The 23,598-nt window shown below is 35.0% G+C and overlaps 1 protein-coding gene across 2 annotated transcripts in view; it reads right to left on the bottom strand.

The window, feature by feature from the left end:
- LOC115885106 (protein apterous-like) overlaps nt 1-23,598 on the bottom strand; it is a 331,311-nt gene that overhangs the window by 14,628 nt on the left and 293,085 nt on the right. For both annotated transcript variants that reach the window (XM_030903895.1, XM_030903896.1), the window contains exon 7: nt 20,769-20,983. In XM_030903895.1, coding sequence (XP_030759755.1) covers nt 20,769-20,983 — 215 coding nt within the window. The remainder of the gene's footprint in view (nt 1-20,768; nt 20,984-23,598) is intronic.

Genomic DNA, 23,598 nt, shown 5'->3' with positions numbered 1-23,598 from the left:
AGTTTTTAGATATTTTAGGAGTGAGTTCATACCGCCAGCTTTAGATACATAAATATTAGCACAAAGTTTCGTTTAAACGACATTAGTGAATTAGCTACACAAAGCGATTTTAGGAAATTCATCCTCTTAGAGAGTAAAATTATGTCGGAACAGTTTGTTGTATGAAAATTCCTTAATATTTGGTCTAGAAGAATGAAATCCTACAAAAAGAATTAGAAGAAATTTTTGAAATTCATCAACCAAATGGGTAAAGTTAGTAAAAATTTATATAAAACTTGGTGACCTCTGGATTATACACATAAAAATTGGCACAAAGATAAAGCGAATTTATGAAATTTATACACTTAGGGAGTAGAATAGGGAATGAAAGTTTGCTGTACGAAAATGCAATACTATAACATAAAATTTTATACAAGGGTTTATTTAGTGACATCATAACGAAATATATCTTCCTCAATTATCCTTCAAAGAATAAAAAATAACCTATAAAGAGAGTATTAGTGCTCTTAATAAATAAAAAAAGATGAAAAATAAAAAACATCTATGCTCACTAGAACTATAAAGAAGTAAAAAATCATTTAAATCAATGCATGAACGATTCGAGGTGTAACGCAAACGTAGTCGCGGGAAAAAGCTAGTAATTTATTGAATTATTTTATTTAACTGATTAATTTTCATTGAAAAGGAATTTTTGTAATTCGCCACTATATTAGTTAAAAACTAAGAAACTCATATCAAATTTAAGTTTTGCGATTTTGACTTATACTTTTTACAAAATCTGAACACATTTTGAAGGAAAAAAAGCTTTTCATAATATTTGTGTAGATTGACTACAAGTTGTATAACAAATTTCTACGACCGCTCTACCTAGTGGTCTGCAGCATCGCCTTGTGGTGCAAACGTGGGCCTGTTAATCTGTGACGTGACGTACAACAGCCAAGAAAAACAGAAGCGTGGCCAAGAATTTAGTAATTTAAAAAAAATGTCTTTTAGATACAGTAGTAGGTATTAAAAAGTTTTGTGTTTAAATGGGGTTTGCCTTTAACAGTTAAAAAATTATATCGTAAAGTGTAACTTTCCGTAAGAATTGTTTATCTGTCATCGATCATGATCTGTCATCATGTTAACCTAATGTTTTGTATGTTATTTTGTTTTTTTGCTTGTTTGTTTTACGGATAGGTGGCGATCACATAATTATTATTGATAATGTTTTATTTAATGTTAACATTACTACTTTTTCAGTGAATCTTTAAATCTGTTGGTTTTTGTTAAGTTCGTTATTTAAACATATGTATGTAATACACTCATATTAACATTAATCATATTTTTACGTTTTTATTCATCATTTTCAATGCCCCCCGGTTGCATCTTTGTAAAGGACTGTGAATTTTGTTTAGCAAACGGAATAAGCTAAATGATGATGATTGATGTCTAGTATATCACTGATTTGCAGTGGACATCAATTATTACAAATAAGCTATAAGCGTGCGTGAGGTAAGCTATCAAATGAGGAGGATTGCAAAGTTTCAAATCAACAAATCACTGAAGTGGTATATAATAAAGAAAACCCAAACAGCAATCTTTGTGGACAACACTCTATCGCTTGAATGAGAAAAACGTTTTATAAATTGTGTAGCTTAGAATATACAGGGTGAGTCTTAAATAAGGCAAATATTGTCAAGGCTGGTAGATCTGGATAAAAGAAACATACTTTCCGTTTTTCAAAAAGTCCAAAATAACCGAGATATTTTACATTGAAAATGACAAAAATAATTGGATTTCCGCTTAGATTTTAAGATCGAGTGGGAATCTTTCCTGGGTTTTGTTTCTTGTAAATATAATCTACTACCTACGTTGCCATATATTGTAAGAGTCTTGTTTCCCGTTAAAAAATAGTTTATATTAAATGTTGTTATTTTAACAAATAATATTTTTTTACAATATTATGAAATTACTCTTTTACAATATTATGAAATTACTATGTTTTTTAACTCGAAATTAAAAACAAATTCTAAATTTTCAATTTTTTTTTCGCGAAAAAAACTTATTCGCGAAAAAAACTGATAGATGTGTTTCTGGGGTCGATATACTACCTCTAAAAATATTTGTACTTATTTGACACACCTTGTACACTCAGATGCAATAAAACGCAACGGAGAAATTTTTGGTCAAATCTAAAGGGTTATATTTTCGTTATTTTTAGCCCTATTTTCATGAATTATTTAGCAAGTTGTATATAATTATTATACCAACTTTAATTCGTAAACTTTAGTATTTAGCATATTATACAGAGTTAATCGAGGGGTTGTTTTTTACCTTAACTTTAAATCACCCTCTGCAATAAGTTCGTGCGTAAATTTTTCTAAAATATAATTTTACTGTCAGAACCATGTCTCATTGTTTTTTCATCATGTCAATAAATGTCTTGGTTAATTTTTAAGAGCGTAACGAACCAGCCACCAACAATTTGCAATTTTTTCAATTATCATTTCTTTTTGAAGTTATTTTTCGATATGACAAGGCGGCTAGAAATGCTTGGCAGGAGGGTTAGAGGTTGCGAGTCGGTATCAGCTTCATTAAATGAACTTCGCTTGGTTCTCAAAGAAGAATGGGAAATCGTAACCCAATATGATATATGCAGCCTCAATGACAGTATGAACGGAAGTATACAGGCAGTTATAGCAGCCAAGGGAGGCAATAAAAAGTATTAAGATATTTTTGTAATTTTTTTCTCTGTTTGTATACTTGAGTATTATAGATGTTTTCTTTAATATCGTTAGTTCTGTTATCGTTATTAATGTTGATTAAAACCAGGACTGTATCGTTAGTCTTTAACGTTTTTTTAATTTAGTATAGAGTATCCAATAGTCACCAAAACCATCTCGTCATATTAAAAAAATCATCAAAAGATAATGATAATTAAAAAAAATGTAAATTGATCGTAATCAATTAATTTGGCTCTTGAAAATTAACCAAGGCATGTATTATTGACATAAATCAAAAAAACAAAATTCAGCTCAGAAGTCATGGTTCTGACCGTAAAGTTATATTTTAGGAAAATTTACAGACGAAATTTTTGCACAGGGTGTTTTAAAGTTAGGAAAAAAATCCCTCGATTAACGCTGTATAATTTGCTCAACACTAAAGTTTATAAAGAAACTGAAGCTTACGAATTAAAGTTGATATAATTATATATACAGTTTGCTAAAAAAATAATGAAAATAGGACAAAAAATAACAAAAATATAACACTTTAAATTTGACCAAAAATTTCTTCCTTGCGTTCTTTACATCTGAGTGAATAATACGCCAGAATAGGATGCATTCGAAAATAAAGAAAATGGAAGTTTACCATAACTGTCTTTCTTCAAATAAAACATTGTCTGCCACCTAAACCGTACCATATAAACCATAAAAACTCGCGTTCCCCAGTCGATAGAGTCCCACAAAACGATCGCTCCGAAAGAATCCGTTTTTTGTCCGCGTCCACTTAATCGTTCGTGTCCGGCCAAATTTGAATTTAATCGTTTGGCCGTGTCCGACCGAAGGGAAAAAGACGACTCGCAACTGTCCAATCCACTAGCCAGCGGACAATAACATTCCCGGTCGCGGAAGGAAAAACTCGAAAGACGTCGTCGTCGTCCAAAATGGCCGGCCAGTTTTTTGCCGCGGCAGGACAAATGATTATGGTCCCGGGGACATTCCTGCGCGTCCGCTCGTCCCCGTTTCTCGCTGCCGGACGATTACCGGCACATTTGCTTTATTGTTATTAATAGCGGCCACCATATTGGGATGGGGAAAAAGGGAACGTTGCGATCACCCGTTTAGCAGTGGCGTCTCAAGTAAATTTTCTTTGATTTAAGTAAAAACAATCTTCGGATTGTCATGGAATTTTTAACAGGACACTGTCTCCTCAACGAACACTTCAGTAGGTTGAAGCTGAGAAACAACGGCAAATACAGATTCTGTGTGGAAAATAGGGAAACACCACGACAGCTTACCTATCACTGAGTGCGCCGAGACGTCAACCACAGGTACAGCTGATGTCGAAGATGGGGAGCTGGCCTCTGTGGCCAGGAGCCCTCTCAGATACTCAAAGCCATGAGACTGTATGATCATTTATAACTCGTTTTAACTCAAGAAAGAGGAACACACAATAGGTCGCGGTGATTAACACCCCCCTAAACATTCTACGTTCTACGTGACATCGACCTAGATATGTTTTTAAATAACATTATTAATTAAACAATTAAAATATAACCATCGGGTCGACGAAATCAGACGCGGTCATTGCCAGATTAGTGGAATTATATTGTACCCTGTTTGATGACATAACCGGCGATCACCACGATGAGAAGACGAATACAAAAAAGTATGCATAAGATATAGGCTTCGTGCATTTCAGTTGATTTCCGACTGCAGTGCTCCATACGACAGAAATCAGAAATTTTCACACGCATAATAATATTGAAATCGTGGCTTTGTCATAATATTTAGGTATTCTAGTTTTTTGCTGGTGCAGTTATTGAAACTATAAAACTCTCAGGTACGAGGTTTGTATGATGTAACGCTGTTTCGGGTTGTGAAAAAAAAATCGAACTGGGTGTCGCGTTGTATTCTGACAATCTCAAATATTCCTTGCCAAAAAAATGTTAACGCGTAAAGGAGGGCATAATTACGTGGTTGTTGGTTACAACAACATTCAATAACTCAAGTTTCCCGAATATTTAACTCTTCCGAATCAACATTTTATAGCTTCACAACTTCTCAAACAAAGTAACTAGCAAGTGAGTAATCAAAGTGCCCATTATATATTCAATAAATTAAATAGACATATACTATGAGAGGATAAAATATAGTTTCCAATATTAATGTTATACTATTTTTAAATCAACTAGTGCTTACATTTTTTATGGATATCTTCTAAAGTTATAATTATGTATCTTTAAAAAATTTAGTTATAGCCGAAATACCCCAAATTATGTCCCCACTAGCAAAACCGGTGCGTAAAACTATGCTCACTACCGTAGTTGAACTCATCTAAAAAGTTTTATTAACTTCAATAATAAATTATAATACCATGTTCAGGTCAACAATGTAACTGCTATTCAGCATAAAAAAACACTTGGTATTTTCTAGTTGAACGTGCAATAATGAGGAAACAACTTATGCCGACCAAGATGGAGAAGAACTGCGAAAACTAAGAAAAATCAATTGCTAGCCCTCATAGAGAGTGAATTTTCGGAAAGGAGCACTATTGATCATAAACAACTCGAAGACTCGATGATTCTCTCATAATGAAAACCAGATCATTGAATGAATTTACTTTAAGAATAGATAAAAATATAATATTTTATACATAATCGAAACGCAAGGTTTGCATAGAAGATCCTGAAATTACCAACTATTCGAAGAGCTTTATAGCAGATTGAACCATTAACAGCGTAGAAATTAATTCTTCTGAAGATATTTCATTTTACAATATTTTATTGTGCACTACGCTAACACGTATAGGTTGTAGGGAAGGTGTTGTATAGGTATAATTGGCAAAATATCGCACAAAAAAAAGGATATTCTAATATTCGCACGGAATTCAGAGAGACGAACGACGTTGAAATCAGTAGATTTGTGAGCCTCTTATTACAAGCATCGATTTTCAAGTCAAATACTGATCATATTAAAGTCTTGTTAAGAAAAATATTGTCTAAAATATGTTTAAACCTCTCAAATAGAAAAACGTAATCTGGATCTATTGTGTCCGCCTTTCTTGAGTTATAACTCATCATACAATCTCATGGCTTTGACAAAAGTCAATATATTTGCGTATCTCAGAACCAGATGTTTGGTTTGGTATGTCGGACTTAGGTTTTCAAAACCGACTAAAAATTTCCTCTTTCTCCAGCCTCTGTACTCCCTGCGGAAACCGCCGCGCCGTCAGGCATTACGTCGGAAGGAGAGGATCTATCTATTGCTCTTCCTCCTAGTCACTGAACTCATTGCTTCTCTTCTTCTAACCGCTTTTGTTGCTAGCTCGTTTTCTTTCTGCAGAACGCAGGTCTTGGAGCACTTTCTTTGCGAAAGTATTGGTCGCGTTCCAGGATGTCTTCGAAGAAAGCATCGCATCAATTAGTGTCTCTGATTGAATTGCCTGTTCGTGGACAATCTCCAAATGAGTACGCATCACGTTGAAACGGAAGCACACAAAGAACACTTGCTCTGCATCTTGAAAAGCAGCTATGTCTTGAGATAATCTGTGTCAGGTAGGAGTTGACTTCACCATGGTTCCGATTCCAAACCAAACCAAACCAAAAGCAATAGTGAAATACCGTATATGAGAGTATATTACAGAGGTTAGTCCTCTATCTTCGATATCAGTAGTACCAAAGTTTATGGCACGAATGGTTGTGGTCTTGGCGCACTCAATGGTGAGAAATTCAGGTGCTTCCCCATTTTCCCTACAGAATCTGCATTCGCCGTTCTTTCTTAGCTTCAATCTATTGAGGTGTTCATTGAGGAGATTGTCCAGAGTTAAAAACCTCGTAAAACCCCGTGACAATTCGAAGATTGTTCTTACATAAAATGTTAAAGTTAAGGGTTAAAACATCCAATATTCTTCCAAGACGATCTATTTTACTATTTCAAAATATTGTTCTGAGGTGTTTGAAACCAGAAAAGAAAAAGAGTAAATATCTTACCGGAAGAGCCATCACAGGTACAAGAAAAATAGTTCTTCGATCTCGTTTTTTCGCCACGAGCCGTCACTGCCACCAGTGCAATTAATTAGAGATCGTCGGGTACCGCCTGCGAGCACAGTTCTTTTCGAGAATCGAACTCGGACAGGCGCCGCTTTATTGCTAATCTACGTGGCTAATTGTCTTTGGTCGAGTTGCGCCTGTTTTTTCCGCGTCTCGGCGTGGTCGGCGTCCGCCTCGATCGATCGATCGTTTCAAATTGAAAACGCGGCGGCTCTAACGAGATTCCTCCTCGGTTCGTGCCGCCTTCGGTCCTTTAATTCCGCTAGTTGAACTGTCGTCGGTGTCATGTATCTCCGACAAGCTTAAAAAAAGAGAAAATGACTCCAACCAGTTTCAACGTTTGGTACTACATCGGTTTACACAAAACAAAATACCTCTTAATATGGAATAGTTAAGAGGGGTGAGAGAGTACCAATGAGTCATTTTACAATTCGATATAATTTTGTCTAGAGACTTCTTAGAGTAATCAGTCTGAAGCAAATCCGTTTTAATATTATTTAATTCAGCATTAAGTGATGCTTGGCCACTGCATAGAATTGTCACTTAGTTGGTTTGGTTTGGTTTGGTCAACCAAAAACTAGTAGCCAGTCGACAGTTATTAATCAGTTGACAGTTAGCCTCACAGTCTCACCAGTCGTTATTATTAAATGAATAGAAGTTAATTTCTGATCATTATCATCATTTTCAGCTTATTCGACCATTTCCGAACAATTTCCAATTATGGTGTAGCCTCCCTTCATACTCTCTTCGTAGATGAGCCCATTGTTGTTTACTGTTGGCTATGAGGGCCCAAGTTATCCCTACTAATTTCCTAGTATCATGGTCCCCTCTCAGGTTTTCCTCTAGGTCTCTTAATTCCTCGTGGGTACCATGCTATGTAATTGTTGCGGTCCATCTGTGGATGACATCTATTACCTGGGTCTTTTGTCGTATCCACTTTATTCTTTTACGGTTTCTCTTGGTTATTCCCAGCAAATTTCGTTCCATTGAGCGTTGTGTGACCTGCAGTTTCCTTATAATGTTAGTTTTACGTGTCCAGGTTTCGCATGCATAGGTCATGACTGGCAGTACACATTGGTCGAATGTTTTCTTCTTTAGATAATGTGGCATTCTAGATTTGAATATGACTGAATTTCTTCTATAAGTACCCCACGCTAACTTAATTCTGATTTTCTGTTGATTTCTGGTAGTAGAGATCCCTCTCAAAACTTAGAGAAATACAAAAACGACAGAGCTTTTTGTCTTTCTCAGTTGTAAATTTGATGGAGTCATTTTTTGAATTGAGATGATTGAGAAAGGAGTCTAACTGTCTATCGGTTCCATTCCAGCTTCATTCCATTCTGGATAATGAAAGTATGGTTAACATTGTGACTGTATGGTCAACGGCAAAATTAATTGCATAACAGAATCACAATATAATCGTAAAAACAACTAACTACTGGTTAACACAGAAATACAGTTCAAAAGGGCTAAGTCAAACACAACACGCAATGAATTTCAGTCAGGCAGTATTAATAACTCATTAATTCAAGTACAGTCAATTCGAACCTTGACGTAAGGCTCAAAGAAGACAGGCCATAGAGAATGCTTGTGAAAGAAATAATGCAATAATGCCGTTATGAAGATACAAAAAAATCCAAAGCAATAAACAAGCAAAAAACTTGGGCAAATGAGATAGATTGCTTGTAAAGTATGAAGTGTAGGTTTCAACCATTGGTAGAATATCAGAGAGTGAAAATTTTTGAATTACAATATTAAAGTCACACTGTAAAATTCCAGCTAATACCAGTCAAATACAAACAAGAGAGCATCTTCTGAAACTTGCCAAATGTGATAGCAAGATAATGAGTAGATCCTTAAACTATTTCAGCTCTATAAAATTAGTCCATTGACGAGGTGCTGTGTATATTTTAAATTAGAAGTAAGGAACATTGGGTTGTAGTAAAGGTATATTAATTCCCACCAGATCAGTACCGGCCAAATTTATAAATATCTACGGATGATTTAAGAGGCATTAAACAGACACTGGTTCGCTCCTAAGAAAGCAAGCAGAAAATAGCCGGGACTTAGAAGGTTGGAAGGTAATCTTCCCAAGTATAGTAAACAAATGATTTGAACATAATATAATAATTAATCAATATGCCTAATCAATATAAACCTAGTTTATATTGATTAGGCAAGCAACGTATTTGGAACCAAAACACTTTAGGACTTTCATTATCTTAAATATTACATCAAATGGATCAGACGATAACATGAAGATTATTTTTAAGTCTGAAACTACACTAAGAAGTGTTTTAACAAAAATAAAACCGGAAACATCGACAAAAAAGAAGATGAAGATCTAAACCCTCTACCAGGTACCCTGTGAGGAGTCTTATATTGGAGAGACAAAATGTCCTATAAATGTACGACTAAACGAGAATAAAAATATGCTCATAGAGGTGAAACAATGAATTCTGGCATTGCAGACCACGTGTTGTAAAAACAACGTAATATAAAGTGGTCAAAAGTTCGAATTTTCTGTAGGGAATTTAAAAATGGCGTCCATTGAACCCAAAGAGGCCTGGTTTGTAATATAAAAGCCAAAGCAATAAGACTCTAAGTCTCGGTCTCAACATTTAATATGACAAAAATGTTTGTCATATTAAATGTTGAGTAATATGACAAAAATTTTGTCATATTAAATGTTGAGACCGAGACTTAGTGTCTTATTGCTTTGGCTTTTATATTCTGTAGGGAATCTCATTGGAAAAAGAGTAAATTTATATATGCCGTTATTATGGCAAACAATGATAACCTATTTAGCAATCCTAAAACCCACCGCAATGTGGGCATCCTCAATGGAACCTCACTATTGATTGCACCCAACTTTTTCACCGATTAATCTAATAAACTCAGTATTTTTAAGATTTAGATTACACTTGATCATGTGAGTGAACTTGATACTGTCAAGACTTAAATAAATGTCAACTTGAATTTCTATCAAGTTGGGAAAAATCATGTAAAATATAGTTCTAGTAAACCAATTTGATGTAGGTTCCAGAGATCAGTTACCTGCATGACATCGACCCAGATATGTTTTTAAATAACATTAAAAATTAAACAATTAAAATACAACAATATCGGGTCGATAATCAAACGCAGGTTACCGAAGTTCCATTTTCTCATGGTCATAGCCGGGTGAATGTAATTAGATGGAAAACTATTGAACGACGTAATCGGCGATGACCACGAGGGATAGGAAATATAAAAAAGTATGCTGAAGAGAGCGGGAGTTCAGTCAGTTAGTTGCAGTTAAACGGCAGTTAGTCGTCAGTAGTCGTAGTTAGTCAAGTTAATTGAGAAGACAGAAGTCAGCTAAGGAAGACGCTGTTGTAAGTACTCCTTTCAGCATACTCTGTACTCTGTTTAGTCTTGGCAATTCCAAGAATTGTTTTGACATTTCCAAGAATTGTTTTGACATTTCCTAAACCATTGTATATCTTATGCTAAATAAATGTATTTTTTCCTAATGATTGTTTTGATAAAAAGAGAGAACCTGGTATAAACAACTCTAGCAAACAACCCCCAGCTAGGTCGCGACAATACATCTTGCCTAAAGGTTATGTAAACTAAAACTAATCAAGGCAATGGAAGTTCCCTTTTGTTTTCAAAATAGTATTAAAAGAAAGAAAAAAGTTGTCTTTTTAAAGACAGCTATCCATTTCATATTATTCTGTTGTTAGGTACCTTATATCGCTGTTATATAAGACCCTTTTTTGTTTGCGAATTGCCCGTTAGGAAAAATAAAACCGCCAATTGAACATGGACCCAATTTACTAAAAAAAGCCCTAGTGATTTACAATCGGTAACTGTTACGTCGTCGACGGTGGATTTATGGCCGACCTATCCGCGACTAAATCACAGTCGCCCATGGGCACTCGGAGAACGACGCGACCAGAAAACAAAAGACAGCCGGCCGGCGAATGATCGCGGCCATTTTAATGGGTCCAGTTTTTAGCCTCGCTCGGTCCGTATCAAAGTCGTCGTTTCTCCCATTGTTTTGTGTTTTGTTTTGTTTTGTTTTATTTCTTATAGTTGTGTACCTATGGTATTACTAATTTCCTGTAATTTTCAATGAATTGGAATTTACACAATTTTTTTGCGATATTTGGTTACATTTTTTAACAATAAATACATATTTCTACTGGTTGTGTATTAATTTTATCCAGATCAGTAAATATCCGTTTTGTTATTTTCATGTCTAAGGGTGCGTTTATGTTGGAGCGGCGATAAACAATAAGAGCAGCGATAGTAGCGAAGCAAAGAATATTATTATATTAATTTATTAGTAGGTGTTTGGAGCAACGAGTCGAGACACGGTTGGCAGTTGAGCAACGATAAGAGTAGCGCTAATTCACTGCTTTTATCGTTTATCGCAGCTCCAACATAAACGTACCCTAACGAGACTCTGCTTGCCAATGATTAACTACAGTAGTAACCAAATAAAATTTTGTTGTCACGTGATTAAGCTTGACTGGCACAGCGTTGCCCGTTTTTATATATTTTCTTTTAATCAAAATATTTTAGGAAACAAAAATAAATGAATTATAAATATATAAACAGTTATTATTTATATCAACAAAACTGGACATAAAGGGTCATTACTACCGCTTGATTTTTATGGCTATTAATCTTGTACATTTTACACTAAAAGAGGTTATAAAAAGAATAATGTTCGACTGCAGGGTCTGCTAGTAAACATTTTTAAGCTTAAAGTATTTTTAACATTATTTATTTAATCGAAAAACTCGTAATACAAAACTAAAGTATCAAAACAAATGACAATGTCAGGAAATAAATCAATAAATGCGGCATCTTGACATTCTTTACAGCAGAGCTACCACCTGAATCCCCAGCGCGAAATTTAAATTCCAGTTAGTCAGCACGGCGTCGAATATGTCCATGGTTGGCAACAATGAATTTAAAAATCGCGCCCTCGATTACGTAACTAAAATTTTAATTGATATCAAATATAGTTAAACAGTTTACAATATAATTTCACTAATATGGCGATGACTGCGAGGAACTTAACCTTCAGTTACTTACATCTGATCACTTTGACGAAATTGATATTTTTATTCTGTTAATTATTAATGTTTATAGAGGGTGTCCCAATATTCGTAATTTTCCAATATTCATATCGTGTCCAGTGAACTTATTTTGATATCTATGGAATATGGCGACACCCTGTATATTGTTTATTTTAAAACATATCTAGATCGACGCAATGCAAGGAACTGGTCCTTCTTGCGATTACATCAACATAGCTGACTAAAATTAAATTTTACATAATTTTTTTCCCAAATGAATATAAACCCAAATCAATCCAGTAAAGTTGGTTTTTGACATTACTGTAGAAATAAGTATGCCCGACCCGTATAAATTGATAAGGAATCGGCTAGCATTAAACTAATTTGGAATCTGGACCGTCTTAATGGTCTTATATAATAAATACACGGATTTCCTTTTAGAGCGTTTCGCGGAGCGTTTTGCCCGCTTTTATTGCAAAATTAAATAAAAGATTAATTATTTTCGGGGCCGCAATTCGACCGCCTCGCTTATCTAAAACGAATCTGCCTTAATTTTTCACCAAACCGAACCGAAAGTAGACTTTTTTCTTCGGAATTGAAACAAGGCAACGGTTAATTTATCAAAAAATAACAAAAAGAATAACGGTCTTTTTATTTTATTCTTATTTTTAAGATAAAGAAAGACTATAATCTCATTATAAAATTGGTTACATCTCTCTCATTTTAGTAATTAAAATTTTAATTATGGGTTATTAATAGTTGATATAGCAGGGTTATATTTTACTAATTTTGTCACTAATAAACACAACTTTGTATTAAGCCAAAAAACTAGCGATACATTGGAAGGATTATATAAATTATTAGATACATTGGATATACATTAAAAACCTGCGGTTTTACTCTCAGTAGGTAACTTTTAACTCAGGCACCATCGAATTCGAAGGTGGTCAAAGAATTCCTAGAGAAGCTGAACAAATTAGGCAAAGAAAATAAAGTCCTCACCTCATACTCTGGGTGCTAGCCCACTAAGGGATAGAAGGAAATGAAAAAGAAAACGATCTAATATAGAAAAGGAGCTGGACAAGAACCGTTCTGCTTCCAAACTGGAAACCAACGTAAATCAGAACTCAAGAACCTGGAAAGTAGTGGTATATTTTCTATAGATATCAAATTCCAGGCAATTATTAGTAATTCTAATAACTAATACATCTAGAAATGGTAATCTGTCGTTGTTCTCAATTTCATCTCTCAAACTGATTCTTAGCAAGAAAACGATCTAATATAGAAAAGGAGCTGGACAAGAACCGTTCTGCTTCCAAACTGGAAACCAACGTAAATCAGAACTCAAGAACCTGGAAAACTCCATTCATAACCTGGAATGAGAATATCCCAACGGTCGAAGACACTCGAAAAAGTTTCTCAGGACTTGCGACCGAGAAAAATCAAAGATTTTCCTTGATTTAATAAGAACAAGCTTCGGTTTGTCACGAGATTTTTAACAGGACATTGTCTTCTCAATAAACACCCCAGTAGATTGAAGTTAAGAAACATCGGCGCGGCGTATGCAAATTCTGTAGGATAAATGGGGAAACACCAAAATACCTCATCACTGACTGCGACGAGACGACAACCATTCGTGCCATAAACTTTGGTATGACTGATATCAGATATGGAGAACTAACCTCTATAAAACCGTCTCAGATACTGGCTTTTGTGAAAGCTCTGAGATTACAATTGAGGGTTGGAACCTTTGGTGTTACACAGCAAAATAAAACACTAAATCACCACAATACACCAAAACACTTTCACTTTTACACTGGACGCGCGTTTCCCTAACCATGTTAGCATCATCAGCAGATGATTATAAACTAAAATACAATCTACAATTGGAGCGTTTATATACTCGCTCAGTGGGCACAGAGTGGGCGTGGCAAGATCTAGCCAACCGAGTCAGAACCCACCGAGCGTAACAGTTAGATTTCCGCCACTAGAGTAGTAGGAACAAAGAACTTGAAGGAATTGGACCGTTGTCTCTGTTCATACTATCTTTACATTTATTAATTCTGATGCTTTTATACGCATCTAATTGCCTGTAATTTGAGACTAGTTTAATTAATTTGAAGTTATTAACATCTATACAATGTTCTTTATCAACAATATGTTCGGCAACGCAAGATTTATCCGGTCTACCATATCTTATCTGAGCTAAATGTTCTTTAAATCTAGGTAATATTGATTTTCTAGTTTGCCCAACATATTTCTGATTACAATTTTTACAAGAAATTTCATAAATACCCGACCTTTCCAGTAGAGGTGAATTTCCAAATGTATCCTTTGGATTACCTAATAATTGTTGTAATTTATTATTAGCACTATAGGTACACAAGTTTATAATTGACATTCTTAAAAATTCCTTTTAGACCACGGGATAACTGTCTATCAAACGGTATTGAAAAATATTTTGATGTATCTTTCTCCACTTGAAAAATCGAATTTTCAGAAATCATTAACCTATACCTACGTTTTCTAATTATTTTATCAACTAGTGAAGGAGAATATCCATTACACTCAGCTACACTCCTAATGTAATCTCTTTCTATTTCATATCTTTCGTTGGAAAGTGGAAAACTAAGTAATCTATGAACTAAGAAATTTAAACTAGCCATTTTATGTTCAATACTATGATATGATTCATTAGGAATATATTTGCGTGTAGTGGTATATTTTCTATAGATATCAAATTCCAGGCAATTATTAGTAATTCTAATAACTAATACATCTAGAAATGGTAATCTGTCGTTGTTCTCAATTTCATGTGTAAATTTAATGGAAGGAAAACGATTATTTAATTTAGAAATAAAATTATCTATGGTGTCGTGTGTCAAAAACAGCAAAAATATCATCCACATACTTAAACCATACTCTTGGAAAATACTCAAACTGATACTTAGCCAACCACTTCAAACCTGCTCATGAATAAATTAGCCAAAAATGAAGACAATGGATTACCCATTGCTGTACCTTCCCGCTGTTCAAAAAAGTTGTTATTAAATTGAAAACAATTTTGTTTCATACATAACGATGTAGGCTCAATATATTCAATCACAGTTTTGTTGTCGAGACCACATTTGCGTTCGGGAACAACGAACACTTGGGAACAACGAAGATACATCAAAGGAGACCAAAATTTCACCTTCATGCAATGTTATATTTTTAATTTTATTAATGAATTCAATATTATTTTTAACTGAGAAAGAAGGTCCATGATTAGGTAAATTTTCGAATTCCCTTGATAACCATTTTGCCAAATTATAAGTCGGAGAACCTACAGTCGAAACAATTGGGCGCATAGACTTGTCCGGTTTATGAGTTTTTGGCAACGCATACAATTTTGGTAATGAGGGATTGGATACTTGCAATTTTCTCTTTAAAGAAAAATCAATAAGGTTGTTACATTCTATCAAAGTTTTTTTAACATGTTACCATCTTAGACAAAGGACTCTTTCTCAAATTTATGTAAGGACCATTATCATTGTAAAGATAGTATGAACAGAGACAACAGTCCAATTTCTTCAAGTTCTTTGTTCCCACTATTCTAGTGGCGGAAATCTAACTGTTACGCTCGGTGGGTTCTGACTCGGTTGGCTAGATCTTGCCACGCCCACTCTGTGTCCACTGAGCGAGTATATAAACGCTCCAATTGTAGATTGTGTTTTAGTTTATAATCATCTGCTGATGATGCTAACATGGTTAACGAAACGCGCGTCCAATGTAAAAGTAAAAGTGTTTTGGTGTATTGTGGTGATTTAGTTTTTATAAAGCTCTGAGACTGCATGATGAGTTATAGCCCAAGGAAGGGATATACAATTAATATATAAGGTCGCGGGGATTAACATCATACTTTGAATAAATCTGATAAAAGAAAATATTAAACTTAAATGTAATTGACAAAAACTAACCACTATAAAATTGTTTATGAGTGACCGGTTTCGTTAGTGACAGCGATTGTCAAAATCGCTGTTCGTTTGACTAATTATTAATATTTATCTTTATAAAATTGGGTTACTCCTGTCTTAATGAATGAATAAAAAAATAAATAAATGATAACCTAAAAAAATAAAAGTAAATTTGTCAGCATTTCAAAATTCCAAAGGGAAAAATCTGAACTCGCTGAAAAAAAAGAGAAAGGAAGTTAAACCGAAATGGTTGCGCTCAGGTTAACCCAAAATTGAAAACACGTGGTTGGTGATGCGGTGGCGGTGGCGTTTCCCGTGTGCCCGTATCGGATTTCTGCGGTTATTTATGAATGGAGCGGTTAGAATTAACGGTTGTTTGGTAAATATGCTCCGCGTGGAACGTAAACATGGAATTTACGGGCGATTTTGAGCGCCTGTGGCACTGAAATTTCGTTTTCACATTCACCGTACAAATTGTAGATTTATTGTCAGTTGTACCAAGATACAATATCAAGATACAATGATCGGCTCTAAAAATGGACATCTTAAAATTTTCATGTGTTTTAAATTTAAAGTTTAATTGTATTTTGTTCCTATGGGTCGATTATGATGATTTTTCAATCAATTTGTAGGTAACTTATTTGTTTTTTAACTTCTTTTTAAATTAAAAATTGAAAAACCCTCATCTATATATCATACAAAGGTAAATATAATGCTGATACACTGGTAAAAGTTTGAACATTTTGGTTTCAGCCATTCGGTGTAAGACAAATTGGAGTTTTGTTAAATGTAATCACCAGCATAAGACGCAGGCCATCTTTCTTCTTCATCTTTGGCTAAATATATTTGAATATTCTGTGAAGACCCCTGTATATTGTCACTATGATGTCAGTTATTTTTGTCCATTTGCAAATCTTCTCATTTCAAATACGAACACTGCCACTTATAACCCAGATTGTCCAAGACTCTATGTTTCATCCATAGAGATAACCCTCTAAATGCTCTAACATTTTCATATCGTATGCCATTAGAGGTAAAAAATAATGGTGGAAAACGTTTTATTTTAAATTCTTTGGTATTTTACATTTATATATTATGTAATTCACTCTACCTAGTGTTGAATTGTATGCTTGCTCTAAATACATTAGGTGAGCGGAGCAATGTTACGTTAGCCTGTATACCAGGGCACGATGGTCAGAAGGATAGACAACGAAAATTCATATAAAATGGACAAACAATGCTCAGCAATGCCATTCATAGGTCCAGAAGCTTACTGCGACGCCGCGCCGTGCAAAAGCAGTCAGAAGAATGTTGGAAAAACAGTGGGTTCGCACAAACCTCTAGAATGGTGTAGAAATTCTCCAGGACAGAGACAGGCAAAAAAGTTTATAGTAGAACATTCTGCAAAATTTACGACAGACCAGATAAGGAAAGACAGAAATGCTGTCAAGTTGATTGTATCTTCTAACAAGGTATTGGGCAGGGTAGCTTAATAGACACATAAAGTTGATAGGATTGACAAACGAAGTAATGTGCAGATTCTGTCAAGCTGAAGAAGAAACGACTGAACACATTTTATATCACTGTGACTGATATTGCAGATGGAGTACTAACCTCTGTAAAACCGTCTCAGATACTATTTTTTTTTCAAAGCCCTGAAACTGTATCTTCTTCTTCTTTATGTACCGTCTCCATATCGGAGGTTGGCTATCATCATTGCTATTTTGACCTTGGAAGCTGCGGCCCTAAATAGGTCAGATGACGTGACATCAAACTATTTTCGCAAGTTTCTGAGCTAGGATATTCTTCTCCTTCCAACAGATCTTTTTCCTACAATTTTTCCCTGGATTATGAGTTGAGCAAAATCTCATACCTTGGACCTCTCATGATATGGCCGAGAAAAACTGTATGATGAGTTATAATTCATTATGTAACTCAAGAAAGGGGAACAGAATAGATCTGTAAGGTCGCGGTAATTAACTCCCCCCCTCCCATACACTCATCTACATTTTACATGTCACTACGACAGCTTGGTAAATGTGCGATTCTTTGTACTAGGGCATGATAGGCCATTGATAAAGAGCTATAAGGAGAGTTCAGTCTCCATGCTATTAGACTTTTAAAGAAAAATATGACTAGAAAATGACATCTAGGGATCAGAGGAGAACCTACAATAGATCTAAAAATGTCGCAACGGAACAGGCCGACAACCATCTCAAAAATCTGATTTAATCTGAGCCGGAAGTAATTGCATAATTGCAATGGTGGTTGATAGTCGAGTTACTAAAACAGTAAATTTCGTGAAAAAATTGTCAAATGCTGCACAAACGAGAAAAAGGTTGATGGAGCAATAATCTTGAAATTTAGCAAATGTATCTATCCTTTTGTGTGGACAAAAAAATAACTTAAAACACTCTAAAGGCAATACCGATAAAAAATTCCTATTTCTAAAATAAAAACAGATTGCATATCCTACAGACCAACAAAGTTGTACTCGTCAGCAAGAAAAACACTCGACCAAAATTAGAACACGAGAAATCAAAGCCGAACGAAACCATGGACGAAAAACAAACTCGAACAAAAAACACTAATAAAAATAAATAAAAAAGCTGCGCGCGGAGATCATCCCTAATTAGAGGCCAGATCCAGACGTTTATTAGGCGGACCCGAGCCTCTGCGGCTCGGGCAAGACGAATGGCGGTAAAAAACAACCCCTCGGAAATAATATATCAAGCTGGATGCGCCCGAACGCTACATTTATCCGGACAAACGTGGCATTTATCAAGAGAACGAACGCGCGCACCGGTTCCAGACGGCGGCTAATCTGTGCCGTCGGTCGTATAGCGCGGCGCTCTTGATTAATTGGGGCCGTGAAGGTATATACGTTGATGACGTAGGTAGGAGTGAGATGGAGATGGTAAAAAATGGGATGTCCTGAATAGAGATAGAGAGAGGGAGAAATATGGAAGGCACTGAATAACAATTGTTATCATATTACAGAGAACGATTTTATTTCACTCTATTGTCAAGACTTCAATTTGGGCCAACTTGGGTTTATATTAAATCGGAGAAAAGTCATGTAAAATATAATTCCAGTAAACTAATTTGATGTAGGCCCAAGGGATCAGTTACCTGTATGACGTCGACTCAGAATTGTAATTCGCGCGCACAGGAAAAGGTAAGTTTTTATGTAAATAACCTATTACTATCTTTTTTTTTTACTGTAAATTGTCATATAGATATTTGTTATAGTACTAAAGAAAAAAATAATAATGTTGCTCTTATTACAGTTAAAACAGTTTGGTAGTGTTCCTATGAAAGCCGGCGGTTCCTTATAAGGCCAGTCAAAAAATTGACGGTTGGCCTTGCTTGGTTGGTTCATGGGCCTTACTAGGAACATTTACAGATCATGAAAATATGGAAATATATAGTCCTGTCTCTGCCTATTTTATGAGAAATGTACGTTTGCACATCGTTTATTGTAGTTACTATCTTTTTATACTCATATGCGGAGTGTTATTCCACGCGCGACCGTTTGTGATATTCTTTTTACATAAATAATTTTATAATATCGTGTAAGATAAGTTATTTTACTGATTATTTTTAATTGAAAATGAGCAAATTGTGATTAAAATAGTAAATATTCGACATTTTGTTATTAAATAATTATTATTTTTTACATGTACTCATATGAGACAGAGCAAGAACGATTGCAACAGCTCATGCAAGACTGTTTGAACGAAGATGACGAATTAACCACTGAACATGACCATTGACCATGACATGAAAGAAAGAGAAGTGGATATTATAGAAAGGCAAGGGCCCGAAATAAATTCTGATACAGAAAAATAAATTTCAGATTCTGAAGCACTGAATACAGTATTACCAGAAAATCGGCACTACAGAAATGTGATGATGGCGGAAAACAGACCAACTCGTTACTCTTGTGTACAGCGTCACAATTTCGTATATTTTGAGCACATACAAATGTTCTGTAATCTGTTATACGGTTTGATTTTTTCATTATTATATATTTTGTTTCTGAATAATATTTATTAGTTTGTGTTTTACGTGTTTTATGTTATATTTTTTATGTTTATGTTTGCCATTTGTAACGAAGCAAGTCATTAAATAGATTTTATTTTGATTATTATATTATTTTATGTCTTTACACCACTAGCAACCCTTAAGATCTCTCGAATTTAGCATACGGTCTCAGAGTCCGCGCGCGATCTTTCGTGTAAAAAATAAAGCGCGACCGCCGAAAGGTTAAATGAAAGAGCTTTTTATGTAGTTTTAGTATCAGCGGATATTTTGATTATTACAACTCTAGCTTTAAATTAAATTCTTCTGATTTATAATATTGGCCTTGTATATGGAGCCCTGTTCCTTGCAAGGTCGTTCGGAAGAGCTTAATACAAGTTAAGTTTAATAAATAGTTATTACATCTAGAATAAAAAAAGTAATGTTTATTTTACACAATAAAACAAAGTGCTAATTAATAATTTGTTTCTTTCATGTATCCAGTAAACGAACTAATAAAAACTGTTTATTGGTTACAGTGGTGGTCCACCCACTTTGAAGTTGATTAGTTTCTGAAATCATAATTATGTAAAATACTTTCTTTTTAATTTATTATTTTTTACATTCTTGTACAGCCACAAACTTCTCTCAACGATTTTTTATATCATAAACGCAAGTCTATATATTATTATAATAGTTGGCACCTTTGATTAGAAAAGCAGTTGTTTGCGAATGTCATAACTGTCATGTTTGATAAAAAAACTATATCTTTCCAACCTCAACTTTCAGCTTCAGAAATGAAACGTAGTCGCTGAATTCGGAGGACAGTCTAAGAGCTCAGACTATGACTACCATGACTATCCATAAGAAAAAAACTACCGCCGTCACTGTTCCAGCCAAATTAGCAAGCCATTTCTCGCTGTTTTGATTAGAAATCCTAATTAAATTAAAAACACTTACTTGTAGTACTCTTTTCGGCAACCCGGTCTTCTGCGACAACTGCTTCAGATCCTTGGCGTCTGGATTGTGGTTAATCGCGAAGTACGACTTCATCGTCCTGAGCTGGTGGTGTTTGAACGAGGTCCTCATCCTCTTGGTCCTCTGGTTCGAGCCGTGGAGACCCGGCGTACCCGGCGATCTCCCGAATGGAATGTCAAGGTATTCTTGATTTAAATCTGCAAAAAAATATTGGTTGTTCTTGAAAGGAGGTAAGAGCCTCGCGAGACAGCGTATAAATATTTTTATTACAGACAATTGATAAGAATTTTGTTTCGAAAAATATAAAATCTATTTGGTTACTATCAATGACATGGCGCGTGCTTCAATAGATACCTTCATAATTGTTTCTCAATCATGCCCAAAGATTACACTTTTTGGACTACGAAATCTTTAATTTAAAGCTGCAAATCAAGGATCTTAATTTATTTTAAAATTTAACTAAAATCACATCTTGTAAAATTTATTTTCTTTAAAATGTATTGCAGGTTAATCATTTAGTAGATCGTCAGGTAATCATTTAGTAGATCGTGAAATAAGAAGACCCAATGGAACGCTGGTATCATATCAATGAAGGGTACGGGCGGCAAAGGTTTGTTCTAAAATTCCAATGAACAGTGAACACTCCGATTAGGCGAATGCGGTAGACCAAATGAGATGAGAGGTTTGGCATGAAAGGTTTACGCATGTTCAGAATAGAGCGACTGAGAGATTCCTTTAAAAATTAACAGATAGGTTTAGGTGGTAGATAAGAAATTCGTCAAAGTTTTTATGCATAACTTTCAAGTATATGATACGAAGTTTTTAAGATAAATATAATTAATTAAAATATTAGTTTTTTTGTACATTTAGGTACACTTACTGAGAAACCTCCACTAGTTATTACATTAAAAGACGATTAACAAGATTTTTGTTTTGAAAAATATGTATTATGTTTGACTGAAAGATATGCAATAGTTTTTTTGGCTAGAAATTAGTTGATGATCTTTGTTTCGGGCAGAAGGTCATAGGTAAAGATTAAGGACAGTCTTTTGAATTTACCGGTTCCTCTCGTTGACTTCGATACCTTTAAACTGGAGGTGCTAATATTGCCAATTCCTATTGCTAACAAAGCGATTTTTTAACTTTAACATTTTTTGTTAACTCGCCTATCATTTTAATCTTTGTCATCGGCATAAGTTTTCTAACTAAGTTAATAAATACCAATAATCTCGGATCCAATATACCTATATCTCAACCCTCTGTGTAAACGGTTCCCATGGCTCGACTCCTCTAACCATAAATAATCTCTATTATTCCATTATGTCCCGTTCGGAAGATGCCTATCGCGAAATTGCGGTTAAGCCCTGTTCCCACTGGACGCGTGTCGTAGGTACACACATAATATATACGAGGCCGACATCACAACATCAACAACAACAAAAGCTTATTAAACGCGGCGCGCTCGCAACGGAAACAAAACACCGTCGGGTCGTGGATCACTCCGATTGTTATCAAAACATGGTAAATGCTCTCGGTTCGCGATGGTAGGCATCAGTGGGAAAGGCTGGTGGTTAGGGGGGCGGGGTCCGTGTTTATTAAGTCGGTTACACACTCGACTGCGCGATTATCGTGTCGGAATTGTGAGTTAAATCTAGATTAATAACTAGGGTGTTCGATATCGTATATTATTGAGTACTAAAGATGGATAAAAATTATATTTTTAAGTAAAAACTGAAAATTCTTAGTGACATTTAATAACACCATTTTGATGAAAAAAGGTGATTAGATTAGATTCTTCGAGGTGGCTCTCGGCCTGATCCATGAGGACCTTTTGAGAAACTGACCTCTAAAACCTCCATATAGCTCTCTCAATGGTCTATCATTGCCTATTACAGAGAGCATCTTTTCTTTTTCAGGTTGGCAGAAACTGCACATTTTTTCGTCTATTAACCCTATTAGCTCTATATGCCTATTCAGCTTGCAATGCCCTGTTAGTCGACCCAGTACACAGCTTTGACGGTCTTTCTGTTTTTGCTTATCAGGTCTGCCGTGAATTTTGGCGATGTTCTACTACAAACTTTTTTGCTTGTCTCTGCAGTAGTGAGTTTCTCCACCATTCTAGAGATTTGTTGGCTGCCCATTGTATTGTGACCAGTCTAAAAACTGCTTTTGAAGTTTCGCAGAGCAGTTCTGGGCCTACAAATAGCATTGATGAGCCTTGTTATGCTATTTCATCTGCCTTTTCATTACCCTTGTAACCCGCGTGACCTGGTACTCACGTAATATTCCTACGTTCACCCAGTGTATTTAGAGTTTAGCCTTTAGCACGGCTTGGCTGTCCGAAGATCAAGCATCCGAAGGATATGTTCTTTGCTGCCTTAATATTTCTTCTACAAAATAGTGGATTGAAAAAAAAACTGATAATGATCAAGTCGAATTTATTTATAAATATTTTGTTTTCTTCAGAATTTATCACCAGATAAATACGGATGAATCTGTCATTTTAATCGTTATAAAATTGTGCAGTTTTGTTATAATTTGACCTCATTTATACCTCTTTATATCCCTTATAGTGTCTTAACTTCGAATTTCGGACGCTCTGTGTAATGAGGTTGTGTCATTTATGCCCATACTATTATAAAGTTTTTTTTCATTCTTTATTCAATTGGTGTTGTTTCTGATTCCACAAATGCTGCTTATCAGTAGATGCAGACCTCCTACGGAGGGAGGAAGATAATCACCGCGACCTTATAGATCCTTTGTTTATCTCTTTCTTGAGCTATAACTCATCAAACATTCTGAGGACTTTGAC

The sequence above is a fragment of the Sitophilus oryzae genome, unplaced genomic scaffold (assembly GCF_002938485.1).
Source record: "Sitophilus oryzae breed Bouriz unplaced genomic scaffold, Soryzae_2.0 scaffold_374_pilon_pilon, whole genome shotgun sequence".
In the NCBI taxonomy this organism is placed as follows: domain Eukaryota; kingdom Metazoa; phylum Arthropoda; class Insecta; order Coleoptera; family Curculionidae; genus Sitophilus; species Sitophilus oryzae.
The sequence above is the reverse complement of the archived record's forward strand: the minus strand, read 5'-3'. Positions and strand labels throughout refer to the sequence as shown.